General features: G+C 42.6%; 1 protein-coding gene across 1 annotated transcript; it reads right to left on the bottom strand.

Moving 5' to 3' along the window:
• Nucleotides 1–3,534: 3,534 nt before the first annotated feature.
• On the bottom strand, nt 3,535–12,542 carry LOC120029830 (multiple inositol polyphosphate phosphatase 1-like). The gene is made up of 5 exons (XM_038975118.1): nt 11,844–12,542; nt 5,806–6,000; nt 5,296–5,393; nt 5,043–5,173; nt 3,535–4,657 (listed from the first exon to the last, which is right to left on the bottom strand). The coding sequence occupies exons 1-5, from the start codon at nt 12,433–12,435 to the stop codon at nt 4,282–4,284; spliced, it is 1,392 nt and encodes a 463-aa protein (XP_038831046.1). The 5' UTR covers nt 12,436–12,542; the 3' UTR covers nt 3,535–4,281.
• Nucleotides 12,543–12,831: the final 289 nt, after the last annotated feature.

Here is a 12,831-nt window from a genome sequence, read left to right as displayed (position 1 = left end):
AAGGCACTTAAATCTTGTGTCTTGCCTTTTCACCCTCTGAATGGCACACATACACAATCCATGTCTCAATTGTCTCAAGGCTTAAAAATAATTCTTTAACCTGTCTCCTCCCCTTCAATCCACTGTTTGAAGTGGATTTAAGAAGTGACTATATGGGATCATAGTTTTCATGTCATGGAAAGCACAGGTCTTCTTAATGTTTTGTACACTCAGTGTATAACATAGGTGGCATATTATTTAATGTGGATGTTTAATATTCTTATTCTAATTGAAAAGGAATTTCTTTGCCAAGAATCAGTTTTGCATTGCAGTGATTTCCAGACAGGCAAGTGTTGAGTCAATCCACAGGTCTACTGAACCCCCAACACTGATTTGTGGCAGAAACTGGGTCACTTTCTTGTGTAGGCTACTGTAATTAAAATCTCAGAAACACAGGTAAGAATTATTCTTCCATTATATTTTTTCCAAACAGCTGTGACAAGAAGCAATGCCAGAATCGACTCCAAAGTATCTCTGTGATTGACACACGAAGCCTACATGTTTTTGATACAGTGTAGCAGGAGAACGTTTTCTGTCTGTCTGCCCCAACCGCCACAGAGATCCAAATTAAATAATTAGGCTGCATCTTAAAAAGTAAAACAGAATGACACACCAATAGAACTGGCATAGCGGTGGGTCCAATAGGGACGTAAATGAAAAAACATGTATTGTAGCGTCATACCCAAGAAGACTTGAGGTTGTAATCGCTGCCAAAGGTGCTTCAACAAAGTACTGAGTAAAGGGTCTGAATACTTATGTAAATATGATATCAGTTTTTTATTTTGAATACATTTAACAAAAATTTATAAAACCCTGTTTTTGCTTTGTCATTATGGGGTATTGTGTGTAGATTTGAGGGGGGGGAAACGATTTAATACTTAGAATAAGGCTGTAACTTAACAAAATGTGGAGAAGGTCTAGGGGTCTGAATAATTCACGAAGGCACTGTGAAGTGAAGACGGGCTCAAACTGAATAACACGTTCGGAGGCAAATCTCAGGTATTTTCAGAGTGCTGGCAGAATGGGGATATGGAAGTATACGTCTTTCAGGTCCACTGTACTGACCTTTTTCTAGCTGGAAAGGTGGTGCTCGAGGAAACAGTGTTGTGCTAGCGAGTTAGTCCCATCAGGACAGAGGCTCTCTGCGTGATGTGATGCATAGGGGACACGGCCTACATATGGTGCACCTCTGCCTCTTTGGGGATGCTGCGCTCCACCTCTTTGGTAGGGCCATGAGTGTCTGTTCCTCCACTCCTGAGCAGAGTCTTTAAAAAACATTTTTTTACCCCTTTTTCTCCCCAATTTCGTGGTATCCAATTGGTAGTTACAGTTTTGTCTCATCGCTGCAAATCCCGTATGGACTCGGGAGAAGCGAAGGTCGTCAAGCCACGCGTCCTCGAAACACAACCCTACCAAGCTGCACTGTTTCTTGACACACCTATATGTCGGAGAAAACACCGTACAACTGGCGACCGTGTCGGCGTGCATGCGCCCGGGCCCACCACAGGAGTCGCTAGAGCGCGATGGGACAGGGACATCCCGACCGGCCAAACCCTCCCCTAAACCGCACGACGCTGGGCGAATTGTGCACCGCCCCATGGGTCTCCTGGTCGTGGCCAGCTGCAACAGAGCCTGGACTCGAACCCAGAATCTCTAGTGGCACAGCTAACACTGCGACTCAGTGCCTTAGACCACTGCGCCACTCGGAAGGCCCTAGTACAGCGTGAGTCCGAGCCTGGTTTCTTGGCTTCCCAGTTGTGGCTCTGGGACGGGAGTAATGGTTTGCTGGCTGATGCATTCTAGGCTTTGGAATGAGGAGCTGAAGCTCCATCAGTGCTTCTCTGTCTTCCTTAGACACTTGGAGGAGGTGGGCCGCTGTTGGGCCAAATGTCTGGCCAGTTGATATGGGTACACCTAGGAGTGGAACCTTCTCTTTGTTAGAGAGCTTGGACTGCGCTAACCATAGGTGGTGCCATGCAACACAGTGTTGCTAAAGATTTCTCAACCATCTGAGTATTGCCCTGAAGGCATTGGATGAGCAAGTCTGTAACTAAAGACAGTTATTTTATGGTCTCAGCATTGTAGTTTGCGGAGAGGCGTTCCTGCAGCTCTTTCTGATAGAAATTCAGCAGCGATACTGACCTAAGCCTGGCGGCTGAAGCAGTGCTGTCATTTTTCCTGCCTTGGAATCAGAGGAGGCTGGTGGGAGGAGCTATAGGAGGAAGGGGTTCCCTCCTAAATATGTATCAAGGTCCGGGTTCGAAACTCCCACTTATATGAAGCCATCTGACTGGCAGTCAAGCGTGGACTGTCTTTGTCAAGCAAGGACCGATAGCCTACATCACTGCTGAGCTCCTTGATCACAGCAATACTCCAAGCGAGGGAGTGGTAATGCTGGATCAACGGGCTGGTGTGGCAGTCAAGAGGGGACTGGCACGACACCACGGGTCTACAAGCGCCAACAACAGGTACAACAAGCTAACTAGTTATAGTTGCTATGTATGGCTAACTTAGCTAGCTACGAGCGAAATTCTGAGGTAATAGGATAGACTCGAAGCTAACTAGCTAGCCAACACACAAGGATGGAAATGCTAGACAAAAAGCAAAAAAGTTAACTAGTATGGGCAGGCACAATAACGAGAGACGTGGGGAGATTGTAGATTAGATAACAAATAAACTTCAGCACCTCAGAGTCGTTGAAAAATCCGTAATTCTGTACGAAAGTAATCTAAAGACTATTAATAGCAGTCTCGTAATGTAAAACACAAACGTGCAAGTGAAGAAAAGGCTGAAGGTCACGTCACACTGCCTTTTGCAGTGACGGGTCATGTGGGTTCAGTAAGGGTGTGGCGTAACAGTAAACATATTGTAATGCCCTGACTAGATCATAAAGGAACAATTGTCCAGACAGAGGGTTGAGTTTACGAATTGACGGTTTATTAACGCAACTTTACACTGGCTACTGTTTGGCCGTAGCCCACGCCAAATAAACGAAAGATACCCCACAAGCCAACCGTGACCTTCTCTTGTGAAGCCCAGACGTAAGAGAGAGAACAATGGCTAAACCTGGTCTTAACTTCCAATGCTCCATCCCCCTGCCCAACCCCCCTCCACACCACTCCGCCAACCACCAGGATGCTCGGCATCAGAACATTCCAGGCATCCCCGTGATTGGCAGATAGCAGGTTGATTGGCATGTCGGACCCCGTGAACACTGGTAAGTACAACACAACCCACTAATAGCCTAACACACCGCTGTCTGTGCGGGTCGCTACAATATTTAATATTAATCTCAATCGCATCGCGTGAAGGGGAAGGAGTTCCCATAGGTAATTTGCTGATCCGTTGAAAAAATCGAAAGAAAACCATGTAATCAGAGAACCCATGAATGGCATTTACAAATAACCACTGTCATGGAACGTTTGAACCATATGACATAATTTACTGATTTTGAAATGGGTTGCTCAATTTGCATTTGATACAAAAGCAAATATGTCAAAATCTCAAGGTATTTACTTTAATCTGAAATATTTCACAAACAAATCAAATGACAATGTAGAAAATAATTAAATAAAGTAACTCAGCTAAGGTAACCCCAAATGAAAAGCTTATTGTTCAAAATGTATATTTTGTTCACAATGCAGTCCAATAATGTTCGAGTCCATATTTAAAAAAAGGCAAACTTTGGAGTAAATGTCTCTGATAAATGAGTGCAAATATAAAATCAGAACACACAAAATGACTCATTACAGAGCAAAAAAATGTAACAAACACAAACAATTGCAAAGAGTTTTTCAGCAAGGAAACCCAACCCACTGCATCTATCCAGTGGCAGACATTATATTCTACTCATTGTTTCTTTCTGCTTTTGGAAAATGCATACTGTATGAAAACACAAAAAAGGCACCTGGAAAATCTGCAATATAATATAAATCAATGAAACCGTGAAATAGCATAAATATAAAGCTCTCCCTCCTCTAAAAAGAGTGAATTCAATTAAGACCCTGGATGACCCTAGAAAACAAAGTAAGCATCATGATAACTTGTGCTAAAGTGACACCTGACAAAAAAGGGGGCCCAGTAAAAGCTATCTGTAAAACCTGTTACTTCTAAAAAGATACCATAAAGAAAAAGGAACTGGTTCAGACAAAACCTTTAAAACCCCCTCTCTTGCATGACACAGACGTTTGAGTCTTCAAACCCTTGTATAGAAAGAGCCCTCCACCTTCACATGCCCCAAGCTCACAGCTCACAGTTTCTGTTGGGTCTGGACGGCTCGCACTCCTTCTCGAAATTGCAGCCGTGCAGCAACTCTCTGTAGGTCTCTCTGACCGTATTGTACAGTGGAGCCTGGTGGTTTATACCGGGGAATTTCAGAGGTGTCTCGTTGAGTAGGAACTGCAGCCGGAGGCCTTCACTGCAGTCATACAGCACAAAGACCAAGTTGGCTGCGTAAGGCACGATGCGGCTGGTGCGGAAGGTGCGGCCATGTTGCAGGTCAAAGTTGTCAGCGGTCAGGGGCGTCTCGTCTTTGAAAAAGCCCATGAGGGCCAACAGGGGCAGGAGGGTCTCGGCATGGCCCACCTGAATGGTCACAGCCTCAGATACATGCCCAAACCTGAACAGAAAAAAAAGGGGACATAATCCACAATTCAAAAATCATGATAATAACCAGCCACACTTAGTAGTTATACCATTGTAATAACATAGTAAGGGAAGTGCTGTGAAATGCATCAGAGGGGAAAACAAAGGAGAAACAATCAATTGCCATGTAGCAGTTTACTTCAATGACTTTCCCCATTGTAGAGAGCCCACTTTTAAAACAGGTGTAACAACTAATGGGAGAGGAAGCGGTGGATATACCCTCAGGGACCCAATAGTTTTTCAATAACAAGCAAGGCGAGTGGCTTGATAACAATGATTGGCCTATTTAAGCACTTGTGTTTAAATGATATGATCACGGTAGTCAAAATGACTGTGGACTAACTTTACAACCGACTCACCTGATCTCATGAGCAGCCTTATCAAGGCGATTGAACAGGTCATGAAAAAGCGTGCAACTGGACTTGCGGTTGATGTCATGACCATAGCCCCTCTTCCAGTACTGTTTCAGGTCATTTTTGTACTCCAGCACCTGAAAAGGCACAGGTGATTGTGTTAATGATAATGTGAAGGACCGGTTTGAACTGTATGACTGAACTGGGTTCTTCATTGTTTATGGAGGCAGAGGCAATAGCTCTCCCGCTGTGTACATACTTGGGCGTCAGTCTCATCAAACAGGTTGCACCAGGGGGAGTTCAAAGATTTGATGGCAAACTCGTATGAGCACAGGAAGAATGCAGCCTCCACCAGATCTGGTGAGAAAAAGGGAGAATTATTGAATGAATTCAACTGGCATAAGAGGATTGGAAGTTTCAGCCGTAACATGATGAACTCCCTCAACTACACAAAGTGGCTACGATTTGGAACCAAGCAACAAGTCCAGTTGCACATCTTTCACTCCAGCGTTAATTTGCTAAATTGTAATTACTTCACTATTACGGCCTATTTATTGCCTTACCTCCTTATGCCATTTGCACACACTGTATATAGACTTTTTCTACTGTGTTATTGACTGTACATTTGTTTATTCCTTGTGTAACTCTGTTGTTGTTTGTGTCGCACTGCTTTGCTTTATCTTGGCCAGGTCGCAGTTGTAAATGAGAACTTGTTCTCAACTGGCCTACCTGGTGAAATAAAGGAGAAATAAAAAATATTTTTAAAAACCTGGTGTGATGTGATTGTATGGAACTTGCAGTTGGTCAGCCATCTTCATCTGCACTATTTTCATCTCTGCTGAGGCCTTGAAGCGGTGGACCTCTTCGAGGGCAGTTTTGTTGTTCTCCACATCGTCAACAAATTTTTTGCACTGGTCAAAGAATCTCATCAACTCATCATTGATTTCGTGGCTGGGTCCAACTTCTGTAACAAGACAAAAAGAGACTCCAAACATTGTATATTATTGTTGCTGATCTCACCCCCACCAGACTGTACTAATGGTGATCAGCAGTGCTTCATTTGTAAATTGGGAGGTCCCGGAACACATAGTGAGAGAGGGGGGAGTTATGCGGGGGGCTCTGAGGTACCGGATTACATTGAGAGAAAAGGTTTCAAACACAATGTCGCAGCGCAGCAGACAGAGCAAACGTATAGCAGGCTACTGTTATATGGTGGTGAAATGGACAGCACTCTCCAAGGTGCTGATTAATTCAATGAATTTTAAGGCCACATACTTGAGTATAGCTGCGGGGCTTACACAAGTCCGAATTTCTTATAGCCTACTTTTGTAGACATCAATGTACAGCAACATTTTTTGACGTCACTGTTGTCATGACGTTGGCCTGGGGGTAGGTTTATGACAGTCATAAATACCTCTTTCCCCCCTCCCCCTTCCCTACTGATGTGACATTAGAAAGCCCCTTTGGTTAACATAGAGATTCTGGGAACATCAGAAGTTGGGGGGAAATGAACTATATTCTGGTAATCCGACCAACTGAACATATGCGGTGGTACTTAAGGTATATTATGTCAGTTCGGTTGCCCTCTGACACATTCTCATCAATGATAGAATGACAAACTCTACTGTGAAAAGTCTAAACATCAGAGGTATCGGATTCACATGGAATTGTTGTTTAATTCAAATGTTTGAATATGAAATTATTTGTGAAGAGATGAAATGTAATTTTAGCTTCCAAATGAGAGATTTGGGTTTTAATAAGTTTGGGCCTCTGCTCAACCAGTGGCCCGCCCCTGTGAAGAGACATGGGTAATAAACTTTTCAGACACACCCCTCTCCCTCCACTATATAAAGCCATTGACAAAAATATAACTTTCTGTTCCGAGGAGATGAGGGTGACGATCCCATGTCAGAATGGTTCAGATAATAACTACAGAACTAAGCCAACATCAGCATGAACTTTGGTTGTGAATGGTATGAACTTTGAACTCGTATTCACTACAGAAGTGATACCTCCTAGCCGTTGAGTTAGCAACAGCTGCTACAAACGCAGGTTAGGAAGGACAGTCAGAGTATCCCGTCTACTACACAACGACGTTACTACAACGTATCCAGTGACCACCAGAGACATTCTTCAAAAGGACAGAGGACTCGGGTTGGCGACACGGTCTTCCATCTACCACCAACCTACTGAAGCGCAGCTCAGAGTAAATATTTATTGCATTTTCCTTTTCCAAATGGGCGGTAATTTAGAATGCATAAGATACTGTATTTACGATAGCACAGCTTCGCCTCTGTTCCAGTCTCCCGCTCTTTCACTAAAACCCAGCCCCTTTCCTTTGTGTAACAAGCTGTCATATCTATTCCGCCCGCTAGGGACGTTTTCGTTTATGACGGCAATTTGTAATCAAGTTATGATTTAATTGTGTCTGTGTGATTCTGTGTGATTAGTTAGGTATTTAGTAAATAAATAATTAAACCCAATTTTGTATTGCTGATTCAACTTGTTAGCCAGGATTCTTGCAGATAACCAAGGATTTACAACTTTCAGATGAGACTGAATAAGATGACGATTAATGTTGACTGCTATGGATGTAAAATATTACTAAATCTTTGAGTTTATTCGGAAGATAACAGCTCTATAAATATTATTTTGTGGTGTCCCTCTCAAGTTAATTACATTTACATGATTAGTTCAATCAGGTAATATTAATTACGGAGAAATTATTTTATAGAATAGCATGTCATAGCAATTAATCCGGCAATGCCAAAGACACGACACTGTAGAACACCAGCCATATGCATACGCACACATACTCAGCTGTGGGGCTTACACGACCCGAATTTCATATCATTTTCAAGATATCAATGTAGCAGTAGAACAAATATCACAATATCGGAATATAACTTCAAATAAAATAAATCAATGTAGGCTACAGCAGAACACACATGAGAATATATAGGCCTCCTGCCTTTGTGTTAAAATTAAGCACATATTCAGATTAAATTCACAGCACAAGTTTGTAAAGGAATTATTTTTTCCTACCTTAGTTTTCAAAACCTCCCACAATGATTCTCCCTATGTCAAGTCCATTTAACTACTGACAATCAACTTCTTCCTCAAAGCCATGAGCTGTGACGTTTAGACTCCTCTGGCTGTAGTGTCTATTTTCTCTTTGAGTGTTAACTATCACCTGGGTGTCCTCTTTAGCCTTGTCTACAAGGCTTGCTGCCACCATTAAATGCACCATTGGTCGGGCATGTTCAAAAACCTTTTTCTGAGGCAGAGGATGTTACGGGTACATTCCACCCACTCTTTTGCTAGTTTAATCCCTCTAGTCGTTTCTAGGACCAAGCTCCCAACCTTTTTTGCATGTTGTACAGCCCAACTTTGAATTCTGCATGACAAGCAAGGGGTTATACGTTTGCGTATTCTTGAACTACAAATTGCACCTGCTCCGAGCACTTTGTCAGTGGATGCACTGCAGGATTAGCAGTGCTGCTAGCTAAGGCATTGCCATCAGGAACAGATTGCCCCTCACACCTCTCCTCCGGCACTGATAGTCCTCTGGCTGGTTCTGGGTTCGATTCACCATCTTTCTCTAGATTTTTGGGCTTGAAAAATGTCCTCAAACTCGATTAACCTTTTCTTATTATTTTTTTTTTTATTTGCCTTTCCCACATTTCAAATTCAGACTAGCCTATGCTACGTGACGTGATTAAGTAGGGAACTCTTCACTAGCTGACCACCACTACCAAGACCTGTGTCAAGATCAGTTACTTACTCTAACGGCCCTCCCCATAACCTCTATGTACAAATAAGAGAGCAGAGCTGTTTTTGAATACCCATACTAACATAATATGTAGTATATAAACGATATCTTAACCGCCATCGATAAGAAACAATACTGTGCAGCCGTATTCATTGACCTGGCCAAGGCTTTCGACTCTGTCAATCACCACATCCTCATCGGCAGACTCGACAGCCGTGGTTTCTCAAATGATTGCCTCGCCTGGTTCACCAACTACTTCTCTGATAGAGTTCAGTGTGTCAAATCGGAGGGCCTGTTGTCCGGGCCTCTGGCAGTCTCTATGGGGGTGCCACAGGGTTCAATTCTTGGGCTGACTGTCTTCTCTGTATACATCAATGATGTCGCTCTTGCTGCTGGTGAGTTTCTGATCCACCTCTACGCAGACGACACCATTCTGTATACTTCTGGCCCTTCTTTGGACACTGTTAACAACCCTCCAGACGAGCTTCAATGCCATACAACTCTCCTTCCGTGGCCTCCAATTGCTCTTAAATACGAGTAAAACTAAATGCATGCTCTTCAACCGATCGCTGCCTGCACCTGCCCGCCCATCCAGCATCACTACTCTGGACGGTTCTGACTTAAAATATGTGGACAACTACAAATACCTAGGTGTCTGGTTAGACTGTAAACTCTCCTTCCAGACTCACATCAAACATCTCCAACCCAAAGTTAAATCTAGAATTGGCTTCCTATTTCGCAAACAAAGCATCCTTCACTCATGCTGCTAAACATACCCTCGTAAAACTGACCATCTACCGATCCTTGACTTCGGCGATGTCATTTACAAAATAGCCTCCAACACCCTACTCAATAAATTGGATGCAGTCTATCACAGTGCCATCCGTTTTGTCACCAAAGCCCCATATACTACCCACCACTGCGACCTGTACGCTCTCGTTGGCTGGCCCTCGCTTCATACTCGTCGCCAAACCCACTGGCTCCAGGTCATCTACAAGACCCTGCTAGGTAAAGTCCCCCCTTATCTCAGCTCGCTGGTCACCATAGCAGCACCCACCTGTAGCACGCGCTCCAGCAGGTATATCTCTCTGGTCACCCCCAAAGCCAATTCCTCCTTTGGCCGCCTCTCCTTCCAGTTCTCTGCTGCCAATGACTGGAACGAACTACAAAAATCTCTGAAACTGGAAACACTTATCTCCCCCACTAGCTTTAAGCACCAGCTGTCAGAGCAGCTCACAGATCACTGCACCTGTACATAGCCCATCTATAATTTAGCCCAAACAACTACCTCTTCCCCTACTGTATTTATTTTGCTCCTTTGCACCCCATTATTTCTATTTCTACTTTGCACATTCTTCCACTGCAAATCTACCATTCCAGTGTTTTACTTGCTATATTGTATTTACTTCGCCACCATGGCCTTTTTTTGCCTTTACCTCCCTTATCTCACCTCATTTGCTCACATTGTATATAGACTTATTTTTCTACTGTATTATTGACTGTATGTTTGTTTTACTCCATGTGTAACTCTGTTGTTGTATGTGTTGAACTGCTTTGCTTTATCTTGGCCAGGTCCTAATTGTAAATGAGAACTTGTTCTCAACTTGCCCACCTGGTTAAATAAAGGTGAAATAAAAAAATACAAATATACTCATTAAGTATGTAGTATACAGTATAAGTAAATTTGAGTATACTGTAAACGAACGGTATCCTTTCAGTTAAGTGTACTTACGCTCCGCCTGTCTACTGGAAGTTGATGCTGTTGCTATGCAACTTCTTGCCAGCATGTTAGCATAACAAATTACTAGCTAGACATCTTACGACTTCTTTAACAATGTCCATTGAGAACGAACAACGACTATACCACTTAGCTAAGCATGACGTGAATAATCAAGTCCATAAACGTTGGGTAGTTAGATAGCATATAGTTAATAAACTGTCGATTTATTAGTAGCCAAGTAAATTTAGGTAGCTAGCTAACATACCGATACATACAAGCAACTGCTGTAATGATATGCTATGCGGTTCGTAAGGCTAGCGTAGCAAAACAAATTGTCAGCCACATGTAACTTATTTGAAAAGTATTTACTTTTTTTATTACATTGCTCAACATTTTCTTAACATTTATCATAATTAGTTAACTAATTTAACTAATGAACTTTTTGTACTTACATTTGTATCCGCTCTCGTCAGACTTCGGCTGCATATTTTCCACCATTTCTTAAAATCTGAAATTGTTGTGAAGCCATGCTCATTTCTGAAGAATTGCATTATGGGCCCTAAAAGCACAGAAAGTGTCCACTGTTGTATACTTCGAATTTTGGCGACTGTAGTAAGACATCCAGGAACTTTTGGCATACTAACTTTATACAATGGGTGGGTCTAATCCTGAATGCTGATTGGTTAAAACCGGATTCCAGACGGTGTCTATTCCACAAGTTACCACCTGCTATGACATAAATGCCTATTTACTCTGTTCCATCTGCCTCATCAACCCAGCCAGGCAATTTATAAACTATAAAAAGCATCTAGATAGTCTCACATTTATTTTAGACTAACATTTACAGGGGCCTAACAACACCTTTGCCAATATATCCACCAAACACCGGCTTCTCGGGCATTATTACTTAAATGACCAATAAGCATACAACATACTAAATGTACGTCACAAATAGTAGTTTTCGAACACAGCTCATGTCTATGGTGCCGACAGACGGGACAGCTTTGCTTCTAGCTCCTAAGCAACTTTTAAGTATTTGTTTTTTGTGTGTGTATTATTTCTCAGAAGCATCCGTAATTACGTCTGCTAAATATGTGTATGTGACCAATACAATTAGATTTAGAATCAGTGTGGCAGGATAGGATGACTACGCTGAAGGATCACCGCGCTTTTACATTACCGTCTTTCTGGGAGCGGGAGGAGAGGAAAAAAAGCACTGGTGATCAGTGTGAGTGACTGAGTGTGATACCCCCAGGCCTATTTATAATTCAGAGAATAGGAAAACGACTAAACTAGCTTTACTCTACAAACTCACCTGTTACTTTCCAAAGGTTGAGTAGGCCTTCTTGGAAAGCGACAATGCTGTCCACGCATCTGTGTTTGGAGCTAGTGATGAAACGGATACGATGGCTCCTGAGGTTTTCCTCTGACATCAAAGATGGAAAGAATGTTGCCAACCTGACAGCCAGATGTCGATGGTCATCTCTCCCCTTTTCCACAAGCTTCCCATCCATGTCTTCAGTGTACCACATTTCCCACTTGGTTTTTATTTCAGTCAGCCATTTATCGGTGTTCATTGCGTCGTTTAGAACAAGGTCGTAAAGCCGTTGCATCCTTTTGATATTTTTGGTCGTTGGATATCGTGTTCCATGCCGAATTATGGCGGTCACATGAATAGCAGTGCAATCGGTACATCCCGGTTTTAGAAGGGATTTGTTTACCGAGAGGATGTCATTAATGAGATAAGGGTTTATTTCCTCATATCTGCCTTTCGTTCCGAAATAATTTGCAATCGCAGGTATGCTTGAATTAACGTTAGCATTTGCAATTGAGCAGTATGAAAACCGGGTCAAAGCTAGACTAAATGTCGTGAACAACAACGTTTGTTTAGATAACGCAGATGTCATTTCGTCAAAATTAGTTGAGGTAGTAATAATTGATACTTACAAACTACTAAACTAAGTTAGCTAGTACATTGCCGTCTGCTTTGTTTGTTGTTTCGCTGCGAACTTTGAACTTGGCAACAACAATAAAAATGGAGCTCCACTAGCCGGCCAACCGTATTATATCCCTGCGTTTGTGTGGCAAGGGACCCACACTAAACTGCATGACTTAGTTATACTCGGTGTAGAAATTGGACAGAAATCAAGATAATAAAACAAACCGTGTTCAGGGCTGTGGGATATCAAAATCAATCAAATGTCCCAAACGCAGATAGAAACCAAATGATGTTGAATCCACTGGGTCTATCAGAAAAATATCACTTCTCCCCACCAGAGGGCGACTACCATACAATAAAGGTT

Source organism: Salvelinus namaycush, chromosome 35 (assembly GCF_016432855.1).
Source record: "Salvelinus namaycush isolate Seneca chromosome 35, SaNama_1.0, whole genome shotgun sequence".
Classification (NCBI taxonomy): Eukaryota; Metazoa; Chordata; class Actinopteri; order Salmoniformes; family Salmonidae; genus Salvelinus; species Salvelinus namaycush.
Note: the sequence above shows the minus strand (reverse complement) of the source record. Positions and strands in the feature narration are given on the sequence as shown.

Excerpts from the sequence above, each read along its gene's own strand:
- LOC120029830 (XM_038975118.1), bottom strand. The coding sequence starts at position 12,435 with ATGACATCTGCGTTATCTAAACAAACGTTGTTGTTCACGACATTTAGT. Across the intron at positions 6,001-11,843 it reads CAACCTTTGGAAAGTAACAG|AAGTTGGACCCAGCCACGAA; the intron begins GTGAGTTTGTAG and ends GTCTTGTTACAG. Across the intron at positions 5,394-5,805 it reads ATACAATCACATCACACCAG|ATCTGGTGGAGGCTGCATTC; the intron begins GTTTTTAAAAAT and ends TTTTCTCACCAG.